We start from the raw sequence: 20226 nt of genomic DNA on the forward strand, positions 1-20226 counted from the left end.
ATGGTGGTACGCACCTCTAATCCCAGCTACTCAGGAGGCTGAGGCAGGAGAATCGCTTGAACCTGGGAGGCAGAGCTTGCAGTGAGCCAAGATCGCACCATTGCACCCCAGACTGGGGGACAAGAGGGAGACTCCGTCTCAAAAAAAAAGACTGAAGAGTATTTCATTGTGTGTACAGTCATGCACTGCATAACAACATTTTGGTCAATGACAGACCACACATACAATGGTGGTCCCATAAGATTCTGATACCGTATTTTTACTGTGCCTTTTCTATGTTTAGATATGGGTGGGTACACAAGTACTTACCCTTGCATTATAATTGCCTACAGTATTCAGTACAGTAACATGCTGTACAGGACTGTAGCCTAGTTGTGTGGTAGGCTGTATCAAGTAGGTATGAGTAAGTGTGCTCCATGATGTTCACAAAACAACACATCTCTCAGAATGTATTCCTGCTATTAAGCAATGCATGACTGTATAGACCACATTTTGTTTATCCATTTGTCTATTGATGAACAGCTGGGTTGTTTTCACCTTTTGGCTGTTGTGAATCATGCTGTTAAGAACATTGGTGTACAAATATCTGTTCAAGTCCCTGCTTGCGGTTCTTTTGGTTATATCCTCAGACGTGGAACTGCTGGATCTATGTTTAATTTTTCGAGGAGCTGGCACACCATTCTCCACAGAGGCTGCACCATGCTATATTTCCACCAGCAATGTGCAGGAGTTCCAATCGCTCTACAGTCTAGCCAACACTTATTTTATGGTTCGTTTTTTAATGTGTAACAGTCATTCTACTGAGTGTGAAGTAGTATCTCCCTATGGTTATATCATATTGCTTTGTGTAGGGTTTTGCAGTAGTGGAGGCTTATTGGTTAAGATCAAGAGGCCAACACAGTCAGGCCCCTGCCTCTGGGCAGAACTGGGCATCATATTTGCAGTCAGTTATTGTACATCATATCTCTCAACTTGCCAGAGTAAATTTCACGAAACCTCAGTTTCCAGTGACGAAAGCAGGGGATGAGCTTCAAGGTCATTGAGGAAGGAGGCTTCCTGTGTTCTTCAAACAGAGTCTCAGGCAGTGTGGCTAGAGGGGGCATTACAAGGGTGGGTCAGGAGCCGCCAGTTGTCATTGGATATCTGACACCAATGCTCAGAGTGACAGAGTACGAACCCCTCAGCTCTCTGGGACCCAGTAGACTAAGTAAATTGAATCAGGGCAGTGGTACTCAACCCTGGCTACACACTACAGCCACTCAGGGAGCTTTTATTTGTTTACTTATTTAGAGACGGAGTCTTGCTTTGTCACCCAGGCTGGAGTGCAGTGGCGTGATCTCCACTCACTGCAACCTCCGCCTCTTGGGTTCAAGCGATTCTCATGCTTCAGTCTCCTGAGTAGCTGGGACTACAGGCGCACGCCACCATGCCTAGCTAATGTTTGTATTTTTTAGTAAAGATGCGGTTTCACCATGCTGGCCAGTCTGGTCTCAAACTCCTGACCTCAGGCAATCTGTCCATCTTGGCCTCCGAAACTACTGGGATTACAGGCGTGAGCCACTGTGCCCAACCTATTTATTTATTTAAACAGGATCTTGCTCTGTCACCCAGGCTGGAGTGCAGTGGTGTGGTTGTAGCTCACTGCAGCCTCACATTCCTGGGCTCAAGCGACCCTCCCACCTCAGCCTCCCAAGTAGCTGGAACTATCATTGCACCACCACACTGGGCTAATTTTAAAAATCTTTTTGTAGAGATGGGGTCTCACTATGTTGCCCAGGTTGGTCTTGAACTCCTGAGCTCAAGTAATCCTCCTGTGTCAGCCTTCCAAAGTGTTGGGGTTACAGACGTGAGCCACCACGCCCAGTGAGGAGCTTTTAAAAATTCCCATTTTCAGGCCTCACCCTGGACCAATTACACCAGCATCTCCGGGAGTGGTGCCCAGGCCTCAGCATGCTCAAAGCTCTTGTTGGTTTCAGGGTGCGGCCAAGGGTGAGACCATGGATTACAGCCATGGCTCCCATACCTGCCTGGGCATGAAAATCACCCGAACTGCTGACTTACAAATAAAGGTCTCCCAGCCCTTCCCCTGAAGGTTTTGGTTCAGTAGCTCTTGGGGGAAGGGAGGCCTGCAATCTGTATTTTAGGCAAGCCTTCCAGTTAATTCTCAACACCAGACAAATCTTGGAAACATGGATCAGAGTGACCCTTCTCCAACCTTAAGGTGCCTACACATCACTGAGGATCTTGTTAAACATGGACTGCAGTGGGTGGGCAGCACCGTTAATAAGCTCCAGGGAGGTGCTGAGGCAGCTGATCCAGGTGCCCACCTGGAGCAGGGATTAGAGAGTTCCCAAGGCACCTTCCACCTCCCTTCCTGAAGCATCCACCAGCCTGAAGTTCTGCAAACCCAGGGGCAGGTAGAGTGCCCGCCCCTGGCCAATCCAGGCACCCACTACCCTCACCCACACCAGGAGGGTCTGCCCAGCACACCCTGTTTTCAGTATTCTTTGCTTTCACCATTCTCCCTTTCCTGGCTCTGGAAATAAACAGCAGAAAATAGAAAACCAGTGGCTAGGGGTGTGCACAGGGCAGTAGCTCTCAGCAGAGTGGCCTGGGCTGCCCCTGCACCCCGCCACCTGGCCCTCACATTGGGCGCGATGAGCCAGGATAATCAGAAGCTTCTAGCATGGAGCAGGGCCCTCCGCAGCGAGGCTGTCCCCAGCAGTGTGCTTCAAGCACGCATTTGGTGTCCTTGTGCGTCTGATCTTGCCAGCCTTTCACAAGCCATTCCCTTGAATGACAACAAGCAGTCTTGATACGGTGGGTTAAAAATCTTTCAAATGGGGCTTGCTTATGAAGCAGCTTCAATTATCAGGGATTTCCAAACCTGCTTCCTTTCTACTGGCATCGGCATCCACAGCCGCCAGCCGCGGTGACAGCCGTGTTTTGGTGTTGCTGTTGGGCCTCGCAGTATCGGGGGTGCAAGGGGGGCCGCGTGTTCACAGCGTCAGGGATGAAAGTCGCTGCAACACCTTCACTCCCTGTGTTTACACACTCCCCGATCTCGCATGTTTTTTTTTTTTTCTTTTTGGTGGCTGTTATTTTGCAGCACATTGTGAATGGAAGTCATTATCAAGTATACGTGCAAGGAGGACGTGGCTTTTCATGGCTCCCAGCCCCTCCAGGCTGCTGGGGAAACAGTTGGACTCGCTTCATGGAGGGGCAGCTGTAGTTTTCTTATTTTTTTTTTTGAGACGGAGTTTTGCTCTTGTTGCACAGGCTGGAGTGCAATGGCGCGATCTTGGCTCACTGCGGCCTCTGCCTCCCAGGTTCAAGCAATTCTCCTGCCTCAGCCTCCCGAGTAGCTGGGACTACGGGTGCCCACCACCACGCCCGACTGATTATTTGCATTTTTAGTAGAGATGGGGTTTCACTATATATGGGCCAGGCTGGTCTCAAACTCCTGACCTCAGATGATCCACCAGCCTCAGCCTCCCAAAGTGCTGGGATTACAGGCGTGAGCTGCTGCGCCCAGCCGGGCAGCTGCAGTTTTCATCAGGCACCAGTGAGGGGCTTCCTGGCGACTGGGCAGAAGCAAAGCTCAGCAAACAACAGGGGCAAAGTGAGAGAGGGAGAAGCAAGGCCACGGGAGAAGCTGGCCTCGAAGGAGAAAGCGATTGTGCTCAGGGACTCACAGTTGTTTTAAGTTCACACATTTTCTAGAAGCAAGTGGCACTGGAAAAACTGGACATGTGATGTGTCCTTTGGGTAACAATTGCAGGAAACCCAGCTTAGGCAAGAGAAGATATATATATATATATTCATGTCAGTGAAGTGCTGAGGCTGGCTACAGGCACAGCTTGATCCAGGGCCCCAGACAATGTCTCGCCATCCTTCTGCTGTCATGGCATGAACTTCATTCTCAGGCTCTCTTTGGATGCAGGCCCCAGGCAACCCCAGGCTGCCCCTTCATTGCCTTTGCAGCCTCAGCAGAAATGAAGCTCATTTCTCTCCAGCAAGCCCTGGGGTGGCCTCTCATAGACCTGGCTTGGATCAGCCTTGCATTCTTTTTTTTTTTTTGAGACGGAGTCTCGCTCTGTCACCCAGGCTGGAGTGCAGTGGCCGGATCTCAGCTCACTGCAAGCTCCGCCTCCCGGGTTTACGCCATTCTCCTGGCTCAGCCTCCTGAGTAGCTGGGACTACAGGCGCCTGCCACTACGCCCGGCTAGTTTTTTGTATTTTTTAGCAGAGAGACAGGGTATTCTAAACAAATTCCTGTGGCCAGGAGGAGCCAGCACTCAGATTGGTGACCTCTGGGCCTCCCTCAGGCCCAGCCCTGCAGCCCTGGGGCAAACTAGTTCAGGAACTGATCATAATCCTGAAAGACATAATCCTGAGTGCCATAATCCCAAATGTTAAAATCCTGAAAAGTCAGAAATTCCTAAAGTCTAAAATTCGGAAAATCACAATGCTGAAAGATCGAAATCCCAAAAATAGAATTCTGGAAAAAACATTTTTTAATTATTTAAAAGATGTTTATTTACAGTTTGAAAAGGGGATGTATCTGAGATATTAAAAACAGCACAGAGCACTTTGTAGGCCACTTTACACAATAAAATTGGCCATAACAACGTATTTCACAAGCATAAACACTCAGGTACACTAATAGCAGTCACACGGGTATTACAGTTTTGAGCAGATGAATCATCTCCATAAAGAAATTGGTTAAAAATGAAATGTATAGATGCATATTACTATGGTTGGTAATTTTGGGAACCCAGCTTTGCAACTGTGGTCATCTGGAATACCATGACAGACAACCTACCTTTGTTTTTTGTTTTGTTTTTCAGATACAGGGTCTCGTAATGTTGCCTAGGCTGGCCTTGAACTCCTGGGCTCAAGGGATCCTCCCACCTCAGCACAACCGAAGTCTTTTGACAAGATTGACCAAAAACCCAGATGGGTCACCACCACATATATAGTCATCCAGAGAGCTGAGCTGTCAAGAAACTTTATCCTTCTCAAATGCGGATGCATAAATAGGACATCTGGTCATTTACTGAGGAAGTTTGAAACTTTCCATGTCCATATACAGCGCTCACGCACAGTCAGCCTTGTGATAAGCACTTCCATGAAATCAAATTTCTGATGTCCAAGGCAGCAGAAGCACAGCCTGTCCAGCCGTCAGAGAGAGACCAGTTCGCCTTCTGTATTGGTTCTCTCTGGAACCCTAGCCGATTACACAGGGTCCACCAACACTGAGGGCAGGGCAGGGCAGGGCCTCCCCACCCACCCTCTCAGACTCACCGCCCTCTCCTCTGGAGAAACCTGCACAAACATGCCCAAAAGAATCCTTTACCACGTTGCTAGGTGCTCCTTCATCCAGTCAAGGTGACACATAAAATGAAGTCCGCAAGTCCACCGATTGTCAACTTGGCACCCATAGGCACCTCCTGAAACCATATTTAGTTTCCAAGATGGGGCAACTAGCCTGGACCCCACTGAAAAGACACAAATCACTCAGAATTCAGCTTTCAGGATTTCCACATTTGGGATTTTAGTCTTTTGAAATTGTGATCTTTTTTTTTTTTTTTTTTTTTGAGACAGAGTCTCGCTCTGTCGCCCAGGCTGGAGTGCTGTGGCCGGATCTCAGCTCACTGCAAGCTCTGCCTCCCGGGTTCACGCTATTCTCCTGCCTCAGCCTCCCGGGTAGCTGGGACTACAGGCACCGCCACCTCGCCCGGCTAGTTTTTTGTAGTTTTTAGTAGAGACGGGGTTTCACCGTGTTAGCCAGGATGGTCTCGATCTCCTGACCTCGTGATCTGCCCATCTCAGCCTCCCAAAGTGCTGAGATTACAGGCTTGAGCCACCGCGCCCGGCCTGAAATTGTGATCTTCAGGATTTTAGACATTATAATGTAGACTTTAGGGATTTTGAGCTTTCAGGATTTCAGCGTTTGGGATTGGGACATTGGGGATCGGTCTTTCAGGATTATGATCCATACCTGGTAGTTCCAGCCAAGCCACAGGGATGCAAGGGGATCAGGGTGGCGCTCCAGAGGAAATCAGGAGAATGAAAAGGTGTCTACAAGCCAAGGAGAACGGTGAGCGTGAGGACAGCGTGCGGGATCGGGGGCAGCCCCGGCTTTGCCGAGGCCAGGTCCCTCATCTCCCTGTAAAACATGAGGTTTTGACTCAGATTCATAATGACGTTTAAGGACCGGCACCCCTTTGAGAATCTGACAAGCCCACCCAGCACCCAGGAGGGCACACATTCTCCATGTAGTCAGCAGTTTGTATCGAATTTCCGGGGCTCACAGGACCCGTGGGGTGCCTGGCTCAGAATCCCTGGCCTGGGTGTTTTCCAAGGCAGTGGATTCCAGTGACCAGGGCCACACTGGGCTCCCCTCCAATGCCACTGACTCAGCAGTTCTGGGCGAGGGGCATAGTCTTCCACTGTCAAAGGCTCCTGATGGGATTCTGATAGCAACTGATCCCTGGGAATTACATGTCTAAGATCCCGCCCAACCCTAGGATTTTAGATCACTCTCAGTTCTACCAGTTAGATGAGTTTGTTTTTTTTTTTGGTGTATTTTTTTTGGGCAGGGATGAAAAAAAAAAAAAACGGGCAGTGGGCAGAGACTTTAAAAAGAATGCTAGGCCTGGGTACCGTGGGTTCGTTTCTTCATTCCTTCACAGGCATTTCCTGAGCACGTGCTTTATTGCTCCGGACAAAGCACGTGACACCTGTGCCCCAAAGGCTGGTCTGGGCCCCATGGGAACCAGTGTCCCATTGGACCTACCAAAGCATGGCCTCTTGGCAACCCGCTCAACACATCTGGAGAATTCCAAGGATGTCAGTGACTGGCTGCTTTTGTTCACTGACTTGGAGGAGGCAGTCTGAAAATAACTGAAAAGTCTCCCACCCGTATCGTCAACTTGGCACCCATAGGCACCTCCCGAAACCATATTTAGCTTCCAAGACAATAACAAGGTAATAATCCCGCCTAACATGACGCAGCTAGCCTGGGCACTGCTGAAAACGCACGGATCGCTCAGAATCTGGCTTTCGGGATTTCCACATTTGGGATTTTAATCTTTCGATTCATCTTTTGATTTAATCTTTTGATGATGCTAGGAGGGAAGGAGGGAGGTCTCATTTGTGTGTGTTTTCTCCACACGTAGAGGTGCTTCTGGCCTGAGTTTACTTTCTTGAAAGTGAACTGAATACAAGGCTTGAGGTGCACACGGAGTGTTTGTTGTCACTGATGTTTTCTTGTTGTCGCTGATGTTGCCACCAACTTTGGCCCCAGTGGACACTGCACATGCCAGTCATAGGACCCCACCAATGTCGTCAAGGAGGAGATTCTTTTTTTTTTTTGAGGCGGAGTCTCGCTCTGTCGCCCGGACTGGAGTGCAGTGGCCGGATCTCAGCTCACTGCAAGCTCCGCCTCCTGGGTTTCGGCCATTCTCCTGCCTCAGCCTCCCGAGTAGCTGGGACTACTCGCCCGGCTAGTTTTTGTATTTTTTTTTTAGTAGAGACGGGGTTTCACCGTGATAGCCAGGATGGTCTTGATCTCCTGACCTCGTGATCCGCCCGTCTCGGCCTCCCAAAGTGCTGGGATTACAGGCTTGAGCCACCGCGCCCGGCCAGGAGGAGATTCTTAAATGTAGTGCCTAAATTCCATACGGTGAGCTGGTCAACACTGGAGCTTCCGACTGTATCCGACACGCAGCCAGCACTTGATAAATACATGTATAAATGAATTAAAGACAAACGAGCAAATAGTAAGTGAGCGATGGAATGTTCCAGAAGTTATTTTTAAAAAATGAACCAGCCGGGCGTGGTGGCTCACGCTTGTAATCCCAGCACTTTGGGAGGCCAAGACGGGCGGATCACGAGGTCAGGAGATCGAGACCATCCTGGCTAACACGTCTCTACTAACAAGTCTCTACTAAAACCCTGTCTCTACTAAAAGTACAAAAAACTAGCCGGGCGAGGTGGCGGGCGCCTGTAGTCCCAGCTTACTCGGGAGGCTGAGGCAGGAGAATGGCGTAAACCCAGGTTTACAGTGAGCTTTCAGTGAGCTGAGATCCGGCCACTGCACTCCAGCCCGGGCGACAGAGTGAGACTCCGTCTCAAAAAAAAAAAAAGAAAAAAAGAACCAAGATGGTTTAGCACTAGAAGACCTGGCCTTAGCTCTGTGAGTGGGAGCTTACGGGTCTTCGCTCTTCCCCAGCCCCACCTCTCCCAGCCAGAGCACCTCTTGTTTAAGAGATGAATTTCCTGGTGCTCCCAGTCTGAGAATCAGGAGGAGTGAGCTTCATCTCTTCTGCTGGGTTCTGATTTGGGCTTATTGGCAGGAGTGTCCTGCTCCTTTGGGTCCAGGGCTCCTTTGAGAAAGAGAAAGCGAGAAAGCTGAAAACAACCAAGCCCACCTCTCCAAGGAGGGCAGGGGCAGTCAGGGAACCTGAACTCCCAGGAAGGGTATCCAGGAACGGTGATTAAATTATAACAGCTGCCACGCTGGGGCACCGAGTCTGTGCAGACCTCGCACTGAGCTTGTCACACACTTTATCTCGTTAAATCTTCAACACTAGGGAACTATAATTAGTCCCATTTTATAGTTGGAGTAACTGAGTCTGACAGAGGCTGGGTCAGTGGTCCAAGCTCACACAGCAAGTCCATAGTGGAGGTGAGAGTCTAGCCTCTCTGTGGCTAGACTGTGTGGCTCTAGAGAACAAGATGTTCCCCCACTGTTCACCCAAACAATGACCCCCATCCCTGGGAGTCCCACCCCCAGGAGTGATGGGGGCTGAGAGCTGTCCCTGAACCAGGGGAGCTGAGAGCATCCTTACCGGGAGCCCTCCTGTCCCGCATCTGTCCCTGGTGACCTCCAAGTGTGGTATCCCAGAGCCCTGAGCAGTGACTCCAGTGGCTCCACCCACATGCGGGAAATGATGCCCACGCTCGTCTGGGGTGACGAGAGTCCAGCCTGGGGTTTGCTCCCCATGACCATCTGCTTGTTCTTGTCTTATTTGCACCCCAAATCTAATGTATAGAGGTAACCAGGTGATGATACAGAGAAGCCAATGTCACTGAAAGAAGAGTTGATTACTCACAGCTCCCAAGAAAAGGGGGGCACGCCACGCCATGCAGGACCACCTGGGGAGGCACCAGGGTTGGTCAGGAGGCAGCAGGACTGAGGGGAGAGCGTGTTCCAGAAGGCAGACAAGTCACAGTGAGCGTAGGATTGGGCAGTTTGAGTAATTTTGGCAGGCTCTGGTCTACAAGGATGGTCTCTAGTTGCCTGGCACCCAGCCCTGGGGTGATTTAGGGCAGGAAAAATAATGGTTTGGGGTGTGAGAGTCAGATGAAGGAAGCGGTTGGGGACACAGGCTCTGGAGTGGTTGGGTTGTACATGAAAGGCAGTTTTGCAGGCGCATTGCTTGCTGGCTCTAGGAGTTAGCCAGCCCCGGGAGAAGCAGTCTCTCCAGGATTCACAAGACCCAGGATGTCAAAGCATCATAAAATACAGGAAATAAAAACCATTATTAATATGATTTATTTCCTTATAGGGTGTTTTTCCTGAATGTGCCATTTGATTCCATCATGGAGCGGCTGACTCTGAGAAGAATTGATCCAGTCACTGGGGAGAGGTTTGTGCTGTGTTCCTGGCGATTGGCAATCTGGGGGCTGCCAGGGGCCAGACCCAACTGCCTGACCAATGCCATGGTGGAACCATTGCAGGGATAATACTGGTGACCACTGAGGGACGATTATCAAAATGGACTTTATCCAGCTGGCTGTTCTGTGCAATATCTGTTGACCCTCTTTGCCTGGAAGAATAACCAGAAAATGTGTGTCTAAAGCAACACAATGGTGAAATGTTCACCCACTCTATCCTGGGGTCAACAGCTTAATCTCGACAGGTGAAACAGCAGCCTGGGATGGGCGTCACCTGTGTGTTTCCTCACTGGCCTTTCCTCCAACCACAATGCATCCCAGCGGTGGTTGCTCTACAAACACATTTCCACGGGTACAAGTTTCCTTTGAGGCTTCTTCCGAGTTGGATTCTGCAGTCTGACCAAGTACAAGCACTGCACTCATGTTGAAATGCAATGGAAAACCCCACAGTTACTCAGAGGCAGGTTGTGCCATCTCTCCTGACAATCAGGGTCGCATTTCTTGGTAGGGACACAGGAGTGGCGTGGGGCGGGGCAGGAAGGAAGTGCAGGGATTTTTCTAAAATGTAGACCTGATTTGTCATGGGAGTTTTTAGCTTTCCCATCTCAAGTACTGTGGCCTTCATGTCACCTTGTCCCTGGAGTCTCTCCCAACAGTGAACGGCTGTGGCACTTCCTTCCATCTCCACAGTTGCTGTAATGTCCCACTCCCTCAGCTGCCTGTGAGCTCCGTGGGCACAGAGCCAGTGCCTGTCTTGCTTACCATGGCACTGTCAGCGGCAGATTTAACGCTGGACTCAGTGCGGATAAACATTGAATAGAAGGGAGGAAAAAGGAAGAAGAGACCGGGCATGGTGGCTCACGCCTGTAATCCCAGCACTTTGGGAGGCCAAGGCGGGTGGATCACCTGAGGTCAGGAGTTCGAGACCAGCTTGGCCCACATGGTGAAACTCCTTCTCTACTAAAAATACAAAAATTAGCTGGGCAGTAGTGGTGCAGGCCTGGGAGGCGGAGCTTGTGGTGAGCCAAGATCGTGCCGCTGCACTCCAGCCTGGGTGAGAGAGTGAGACCCTGTCTCAAAAAAGAAAAGAAAAAGGAAGAAGAAGAGAAAGGAAGGAAGGGAGGGAGGGAGGGAAGAAAGGGAGAGTAGGGAGGGAAAGAGGAAGGAAGGAATGAAGGAAGGACGGAAGGAAGGAAGGAAGGAAGGAAGGAAGGAAGGAAGGAAGGAAGGAAGGAGGGAGAGAGGGAGGGAGGAAGGAAAGAATTTGCCCATGTATGATTGTATTCTGTCCTCCTATCACTGATCTCTCTCCCTCTCCCTTGAGCGGGGAGCACATCTTGGTTCTCTCTGCAGCTCCAGGACCCATCAGTCAAAGGTGTGCACACAGCGGTCCACAGTAGCAAATGTTTGGCGATGGTGGTGGTGGCCAGGGCACCCCAAATTGGTCCACAATAGAGTAGAGGGTTCCCTTCTCCCCTGCTTCCGGGCCAGGCCATGGGTTACCTGCTTTCCTTCCTCCCTTGCAGGTACCACCTCATGTACAAGCCACCTCCCACCATGGAGATCCAGGCTCGCCTCCTGCAGAACCCGAAGGATGCTGAAGAGCAGGTCAAGCTGAAAATGGACCTGTTCTACAGGAACTCGGCCGACTTGGAGCAGCTGTATGGGTCAGCCATCACCGTCAACGGAGACCAGGACCCATACACCGTCTTTGAATACATCGAGAGCGGCATCATTAATCCCCTGCCCAAGAAAATCCCCTGATGGGTTCAGAGCCAGGAGCGCCGCCCCAGGGAAAGAGTTAATCCCCTGCCCCCAGCCCCCCAACCTCTGCAAAGCTCCCCTAAAAAGCCAATAAAGCGTGTTAGGTACGGTCTCGTGCATCCTGAAGGTGAGGTGGCTGGAAGTTGGCCTCATGTAGGGGTCTGGGGACACAGGACAGGTGAAGCCCACAGTGGTGGTAAAGTGGAGTACAGGCCAAGTCTCTGGAGTCGGACCTGGGACAAGTGGTGGCTCCAGCACCAACGCATCGTGTGTCCTTGGAGTCCCAACCCACAGAGCCTCTCTTCTCACAACCAACTTGAGGCTAGAAACCGTAGCCGCCTCACGGGGTTGCTGTGGGATAAGGAGTGGTGATGCCGATAAAGATCTCAGCACAGTGCCTGGCTCCAGAAGCACTCAACAAACGCAGCTTTTAAAACACCCACCTTGGCCGGGTGTGGTGGCTCACGCCTATAATCCCAGCACCTTGGGAGGCTGAGGCAGGTAAATCACAAGGTCAGGAGTTCGAGACCAGCCTGGCCAATATGGTGAAACACCATCTCTACTAAAAATACAAAAATTAGTTGGGCGTGGTGGTTCACGCCTGTAGTCCCAGTTACTCAGGAAGTTGAGGCAGGAGCATCGTTTGAACCCGGGAGGCGGAGGTTACAGTGAGCCAAGATGGCACCACTGTACTCCAGCCTGGGTGATAGAGCGAGACTCCATCTCAAAAAAACAAAACAAACAAAAAAACAAAACAAAAAACACCCATCTCTCAGGCAGCACCATCCAGCACAGCTCTCAGTAATGAAGAGCATGCTCTTCATCTGCCTGTCCGATATGGCAGCTACTAGCAATGAATGGCTATTGGGCACTTGAAAGTGACAAGTGCAACTGAGGCGAGGGTTTCAAAATTGTATTTAATTTTCACAAATTTAAATCGCCACTTGTGGCTCCAGACAACAGGTGTAGCTGTCTACATCTAGAGAGATGTAATGCAGTTTTCAATGGATGTAGCATAGTTCTTGACAGATGTAGCTGTTTCTTTAGACTTGCTTCTTCAGGTCCCACGGAGTGAAAAGAAATGGTCCCTCTAGGGTCTGCATAGCCCGCAGGGACCAGAGGGACAGTGACATCTTAGGCTGATGCAGCGATCCATCCTCTTCTCCCATTATTTCCTTTGACCTTCCTAACGGTCTTCATTAGGTAGGTGCTTGGGGGTTCCCCCAGCAACACAAGAGGACACTGAGACCACACAGGGTAAGTGCCATGCCTGAGGTCACCTGATCCAAGGCTAGACCTGAACCCAGTGCCCTGGGCAATACCCATGCTCTGCCTACCTGGCCTCTGCATCCCAGGCCAGCCTGGGTTCTAGCCTCTGGGGCTCTGGGAAGCTTGGGGAGTCTGGGCCTCATGGCTAAAGCCCCTTCTAATCTGCAGTAGCCTAGAGCCCTTCCAGCAAAGATCTAACCGTCGCACCAACCATGGTAGCCGGGAACGGTGCCAGCCAGCAGCTCCCATGGGCTGAGCCAAGCTTCCTGGGTCCGCCTCCTTTGCTTCTGTCCTGGTTGCAGGCAGGCTGAGCGCCAGGCCAGCCCGGGGCCGTCTCTGAGTGGCCTTCTCCAGAGCTCCTGCATCCTGCACCTTCCCCTCTGCCTGGAGGCTCAGTCCCCACCCCACCTCCCTGCCCTGTTCAGCCACTGAGTACCACCTCCTGAAATTCCATCAGGGGCCTCCCCTGCCCAGGGCTCAGTTCTTCCCGAAGCCCCCCGGGGAAGAGGGTGTGCGCCCCGAACTTTCTCTGACAATGTGCCCCTGCCTAGGAAGCCTCCATCCAGCCTCAGGAGGCCCCAGTTACAGGCTGCACGTCCAGGTAGTAAATGCCCCATGCTGGGTGATGAAGCTCTGGCCCCTTGGACCCAGCCCCCAGGCTGGCGGAGACAGCGGACCTCAAAGGTGGCCAGCACAGGCCTGGCTCTGGTCACTTCCCTCTGTGGTTCTCCCCTTCTGCCTGGCATTCCCGGTCCCTGGAAGGGATTTCACATGAAACGCCATTTGGATGTAAATCCTTAGTGATTACATCATTTATTTAGTGATAATAAATGCTTTAGTCCAGGCAGAGGCCTGTGTGGACAGCCTATTCTCGGGGGTTGCCTGCACCATTACTCCTCTTCCTCCTCCACCAGCCAGCTGTCCTCAGAGCGGGTGCAACCGCTTTGTGCCCAGCCAGGTGACTGCAGCCCCTTGAGGCAGGGGCCTCCCTGCCAGAGCATGGGCGGTGCAGCCCAGCAGACTGACTGCGCATGCTGCTGTGTGATCCTGGGCAAGTTACTTAACCTCTCTGAGCCCTTGTAAAGTGAGACAAAGCCTCCTAGGGTTGCTGTGAGATGAAATGAGTTAATGCCTACAAAGGCTGCGCATAGGGCGTGGCACCTACGAAATGCTAAGTGTCATTACCAATCTGTCCCAACTCGCTGCCCGCTGTGAGGTCAGCACTTTTTTTTTTTTAGATGCAGTTTTGCTCTTGTTGCCCAGGCTGGAGTGCAATGGCCCAGTCTCGGCTCACTGCAACTTCTGCCTCCTGGGTTCAAGCGATTCTCTTGCCTCGGCCTCCGGAGTAGCGGGGATTACAGGCGCACGCCACCACGGCCAGCTAATTTTTTGTATATTTTTAGTAGAGACGGGTTTTCGCCATGTTGGACAGGCTGGTCTCGAACTCCTGACCTCAGGTGCCTCGCAAAGTGCTGGGACTGTACAGGCGTGAGCCACCGTGCCTGGCCGTCAGTTCTGCTTTTAATCCCTAGATGAGGAAATGGGGGCTCGGGGAAGTCAAATAACTTGTCCATGGCTGCACGTGCTGAGTGGGAAGAGGGAGGACAGGACGCGAGGCCCTGGCCACGAACGGTCGCGCACTCCGCGTGTTCATGAGTGCGGGCAGATGCTTCCGCTGTCGCTCTCGGGGTTGCGGTGGGGGAGGGAGGCGTGTAGGCTTGCGGGGTCCCTGCTTTCCACCCCGGGGCCCGCTGCAGGACGCCTGCACCTGGGGGAGCGCCGCTGGGACCACTGTGTCAGCTCTGGTCCCCGCCACCTCCCGCGGGGTTAGCTCCGCTGCAGATGCAAGACGGCGCGGGCTTGGTTGAGAGGCGTCCAGCACGCGGGCCTGGCGGCCCCTGGGAGTATAGTAGGCAGGGGCTGGACCGACGGGTTTGGCCCTGTAGGTCGCTCCCGGGGAAGCCACGCGAGCCCGCTCCTCCCGTCACCGCCGCGCGTCCCGCCCGGCACTGCTGCTCCGCGCCCGCGCGCACCGGAGGATGCGGGGACTCAGGAGCCTCTCCCAAAGGGACCCTTGGCTGCGGCCTAGTGGGCGGCCCCACTGGAGGGATTCGCATTCAGTTCCAGACCCCGTGGCGATGGTCTGGGGGCTTTCTGGGCCAGGAAGCCCCATTCTTGTGGCTGGAGGGCAAACATCTTGTTTTTCCAGATCACCCTCAATGCTCAAGGTCAACCCGAGGTCTGATTAACGTTAACTTGCAGGAGAACACAGCGCCTCCGACGCTATCATCATTCAGGTAGCTCACGGCTCCTTTATGACCTCCTTTATCATAAGCTGTCCCTCAGCTCCCAGCGCCCCACCCTTGCTTGTCTGCGTCTGTGCGTTCCTGCCCTTCCCGCTCCCTGGCAGAGGGAAGGTCCACGCGGTACCAGAGGCACCTTGAGGGCATCTGCCTGCCCACGCCCCGCAGCCCCAACGAGTGTTTTTGCTGTAGACCCTGCACCTGCACTGCCGCTTATGCGACCAGGATCACACCTGACCCGACCTGGGCCAAGCCCCTTCTCTCTCCCAGGCATTTGGAATGAGGATGGAGGGCAGCTGGTCACTCTCTTCTTGTGGCTTCCAGGAAGGAGAGGACATTTGGAGTCTGTCTGGCCCGTGTGCAGCACAGCAGAGCAATGAGAGCTAATCTGGAGAATACAGAGTGAAGCAGGCATGTGCCTACCTCCTTCATTCAACAGATATTTATCCAGTGCCTACCATGTGCTCAACACTAGGGATATAGCAGAGGGAAAAAAAGAACAAAATGCCTCCCCTTAAGAGGCTTAACAGTGGCCGGGTGCCGTGGCTCACGCCTGTAATCCCAGCACTTTGGGAGGCCAAGGTGGGCAGATCACGAGGTCAGGAGATCAAGACCATCCTGGCTAACACGGTGAAACCCCCCTCTCTGCTAAAAATACAAAAACAAAAGTAGCCAGGCGTGGTGGCAGACGCCTGTAGTCCCAGCTACTCGGGAGGCTGAGACAGGAGAATGGACATGAACCAGGGAGGTGGAGCTTGCAGTGAGCCGAGATCATGCCACTGCACTCCAATTCCAGCCTGGGCGACAGAGCAAGACTCCATCTCAAAAAAACAAAACAAAACAAAAAACTCAGAGGCTTACAGTTCACAAAGCAGACTTCTGATCGTTCCTGAGACCCATCCCTGTTCTTGGGTTCCATTAAACACCCCTGCATTCTCCCAACACACCCACCTCTTTAGCCTGGGGGTCAGATGAGTTTTCAGAGTACAGTGGTGCAGTTAGGACTAACCTAGAGAGAGGTTAGGACTCACTCAGGAAAGCAGGTGAGAGGTGAGAGGGAATTTAAAGTGAGGTCAGGACTCATGGGAGCCCCCCTAAGGAGTTGCAGGTGACTTGGGAGCTGAGTTTTAAGGCACACTTGAGGGTTCAGAGGCATGAAAAGGATGGCAGCGGTGGCCCATCTGGAGCTGCAGCTTCAAAGACATTGGCTGCAGTGGGGGAGTCATGGCTGAGGCTGTGAGCTCCACAGAGCAGTGGGAGCCCTGCCCCCTTCCAAGCTGGTGACGGGGGAGCCTTGCCCTCCTGGGTGCAGCTGTGGTGGACCAGGCATCCCTGCCTAGGGCCTGGCAAGCCCCATCACCACCACTGCAGGCTCAGAAGCTGGCAAAGTTGAGGCCAAGCCTGGGTGCTGTCACGACCCAGGCCGAGTGTGTGCTTTGGGCACAATGACACTCCAGCCCCCTGCTGCTTCAGACTTTGCCTAGAAACATGGAGAGGGAGGCTGGAGGGGAGTTGAGGGCAGCTGGGCACTGGCCATAGGTACCCCTCAGCAGGAAGAGCCTGGGTGCCATGGAGGACATGATCAATGGCAGCAAGAGGCAGACAGGCTCCTGGGCGGAAAGGGGCAGGCCCCTGGTGAAGCCCCATCTTCAAGCCAGGGACTGCCTGAAGCATGGTGGGCCAGGCTCAGTTTTGGTAGAGTCCATGGCCTGGAGTGAGAACTTAGGGTGCTTTTTCCAGACCCACCCATGGCTGCCATGGACCAATCAGCATCTACTTCCTGCCTTCTGAAGTCCAAGCCCATAAAAACCTGAGACTGAGCCACACTTACAGAGACACTGGGAAGGAGCTACCTGATTCAGGTCTCCTGAGTTGGGACGACCTGCCTGCAGAAAGGAGCTACCCACCACAGGTCTCCTGAGAGCTGTCCTGTCGCTCAATGAAACTCCTCTCTCTGCCTTGCTCACCCTCCCATTGTCCACGTACCTTATTCTTCCTGGACGCAGGACAAGAACTCAGGACCTGCTGAATGGCGGGACTGAAAGAGCTGTAACACAAACAGGGCTGTAACACAAACAAACAGGATGTTCAGTACAATCCCATAAACACTGATGGGAGTGGGTTGTGTATACTCCTCTGTAATTTACTTTTTAAAAGGTAAGAACATGCTATGGTTTGGATCTGTGTCCACAGCCAAATGTCATATTCAATCGTAATCCCCAGTGTTGGAGGTGGGGCCTGGTGGGAGGTGACCGGATCGTGGTGAGGGCCGGATTTCTCATGAAGGGTTTAGTACCCACCCCTTGGTACTGTCCTCACGATACTGAGTGACTTCTTTCTAGATCTGGTCATTTAAAAGTGTCATTTTAAATGCACTCTTTTTTCTTTTTCAATATGGAGACTCGCTCTGTCACCCAGGCTGCAGTGCAGTGGCTTGATCTCTGCTCACTGCAACCTCCGCTTCCCGGGTTCAATCAATTCTCCTGCCTCAGCCTCCCAAGTAGCTGGGACTACAGGCGTCCACCAACACACCCAGCTAATTTTTGTATTTTTAGTAGAGACAGGGTTTCACCATGTTGGGCAGGCTGCTCTCGAACTCCTGACCTCAGGTGATCCGCCTGCCTCGGTCTCCCAAAGTGCTGGGATTACAGGTGTGAGCCACCGCACCTGGCCTTGTTGGAACCGAACTCTCGATTCCCTCCTGGGCAGGGGTCGTCGCGAAGGATCACCGACACGAAGTTCACAGCAGAGAGTTATTTATTACTAGCGCGCTAGGGTCCCAAGCTCTAAGTTGGTCCTGGGACCCCGACTGCTTGTTACAGGCTGTTTATATATGCTAACACAAGTTCAAACACAGCTTATGGCGCGAAATTCAAACAAAGCTTAAGGCGTAAAATGATTGGGTCTAGCTATAGCCTGAGCAAGGGGTCTTGGTTTAATTGGTTAGAGCAGGACCTTATGAGGTTCTTTCCTGGAGTTGATAATTCCGGGAACTTTGAGGCAGGGTGAGACCCCTGGAATTGGCAGGGTGGGACCTCATGAGGTTGTTTCCCGGAATTGGCAGGGTGGGACCCTATCAGGGTGGAACACTATCGAGGCAGGGTGGGACCCTATCTAGGCAGGGTGGGACCCTATCTAGGGCCACCTGGTGCTAACTTTTTAGGTTTTGTAAGGCCTACTAGTTTCAGCCTCAGGTATTTCTTTATAGCAGCACAAGAAAGGCCTAATACATAACACTTAACATTATATATATATCCTTAACCAATTAAGTGTACAATCCAGTACTGCTGCCCAGAAGCACAATGTTGCACAGCAAATCTCTAAAACTATCCATTTGCACAACTGAAACTTTATACTCCTTGAACAGCACTCCTCCAGCTCCTCCTCCCCACCCCACCCCCAGGCCCTGGCAACCACCATTCTTCTCTCTGCTTCTGTGAGTTTGACTATTTTTAGAAACCTCCTATATGTGGAATCATGCTGTATTTGTCCTTCTTTGTCTGGCTGATTTCATTTAGCATAATGTCCTCTAGGTTCATCCATATTGTAGCATATGGCAGGATTTCCTTCCTTTTTTCAGGCTAACAATTCATTGTGTATACATAGACTGCAATTTCTTCATCTGCATATTGATAGGTGGACATTTAGGTTGTTTCCATATTCTGGCTGTTGTAAATAATCCTGCAAGAGACATGGGCGTGCAGAGGTCTCTTTGAGACCCTAATTTCAACTCTTTCAGGTAACTTGCCCTATTATTCAACCACCTAGTGTAGTGTAGTCAACTTTTAATTTCAATACGTATAGAAGTGGCCAGGCATGGTGGCTCACGCCTGTAATCCCAGCACGCTGGGAGGCCAAGGTGGGTGGATCATCTGAGGTCAGGAGTTCGAGACCAGCTTGGTCAACACGGTGGAACCCCGTCTCTACTAAAAATACAAAAATTAGCTGAGCGTGGTGGCATGCGCCTATAGTCCCAGCTACTTGGGAGGCTAAGGCAGGAGAATTGCTTGAACCTAGGAAGTGGAGGTTGCAGTGAGCTGAGATCACACCACTGCACTCCAGCCTGGTCGACAGAGCGAGACTCTGTCTCAAAACAAACAAACAAACAAAAAACTAAAAGAAATTACATATGTATAGAAGAGCTCCATTTTCAGTTTTCGTTTTTTTTCCTTTGAGACAGGGTCTTGCTCTGTCACCTAGGCTAGAGTACAGCGGTATGATCTCGGCTCACTGCTGCCTCAACCTCCCCGGCTCAATCCATCCTCCCACCTCAGCCTCCCAAGTAGCTGGGACTATAGGCATGCACCACCACGCCTGGCTAATTTTTGTATGTTTTGAAGAAACAGGGTTTCACCATGTTGCCCAGGCTGGTCTCTGACTCCTGGGCTCAAGGGAACCTCTTGCCTCAGCCTCCCAAAGTGCTGGAATTATAGGCATGAGCCGCCATGCCTGGCCCATTTTCAGTTTTAATCCGTGTGCTTACTTCCATTTAGTCGTGTTTCTTCCAGGCAGTGATCCCGTGGTGAAAGCTCTGGTCTGATTGCCATGTTAATCACTGTGCTTGACAGAAGTTAAAAGGGGAGGAACTGGGCTACTCCCTATTGACAAAAAGAGTCAAACTCTGTAAAATATTTTAAGAGTTTTTTTTTTTTTAAGATGGAGTCTCGCTCTGTCACCCAGTCTGGAGTGCAGTGGTGCGATCTCGGTTAGCTGCAACCTCCCAGGTTCAAGCAATTCTCCTGCCTCAGCCTCCCGAGTAGCTGGACTACAGGCGCCCACCACCACACCCAGCTAATTTTTGTATTTTTAGTACAGACGGGGTTTCACCATGTTGGCCAGGATGGTCTCAATCTCCAGACCTCATGATCCGCCCGCCTTGGCCTCCCAAAGTGCTGGGGTTACAGGTGTGAGCCACTGCGCCCGGCCAAGAGATTTGTTCTGAGCCAAATATAAGTGACTGTGGCCCATGACACCCTCAGGAGCTCCTGAGAACATGTGCCCAAGGTGGTTGGGGTACAGCTTGGTTTTATATACTTTTGGGAGGCATGAGACATCAATCAAATACATTTAAGAAATACACTGGTTTTGTTCAGAAAGGCGGGACAACTCAAAGCGAGCAGGGGGGCGGGGAGGGGGGGCTGTGCATGGTGTGGAGCTTCCAGGCTATAGGTAAATTTAAACATTTTCTGGTTGACAATTGGTT

At 51.8% G+C, this 20226-nt stretch overlaps 1 protein-coding gene across 1 annotated transcript in view; it reads left to right on the forward strand.

Moving 5' to 3' along the window:
* The window catches only part of AK8 (adenylate kinase 8), a 176573-nt gene extending 165006 nt beyond the window's left edge, over positions 1-11567 (forward strand). The window contains exons 12-13 of the mRNA XM_011931163.1: positions 9579-9659; positions 11214-11567. Of these exons, the coding sequence (XP_011786553.1) occupies positions 9579-9659; positions 11214-11451 (319 nt within the window). The 3' untranslated portion in view covers positions 11452-11567. The remainder of the gene's footprint in view (positions 1-9578; positions 9660-11213) is intronic.
* The last annotated feature ends 8659 nt before the right edge of the window (positions 11568-20226 follow it).

The sequence above is a fragment of the Colobus angolensis genome, unplaced genomic scaffold (assembly GCF_000951035.1).
Source record: "Colobus angolensis palliatus isolate OR3802 unplaced genomic scaffold, Cang.pa_1.0 Scaffold9, whole genome shotgun sequence".
Classification (NCBI taxonomy): Eukaryota; Metazoa; Chordata; class Mammalia; order Primates; family Cercopithecidae; genus Colobus; species Colobus angolensis.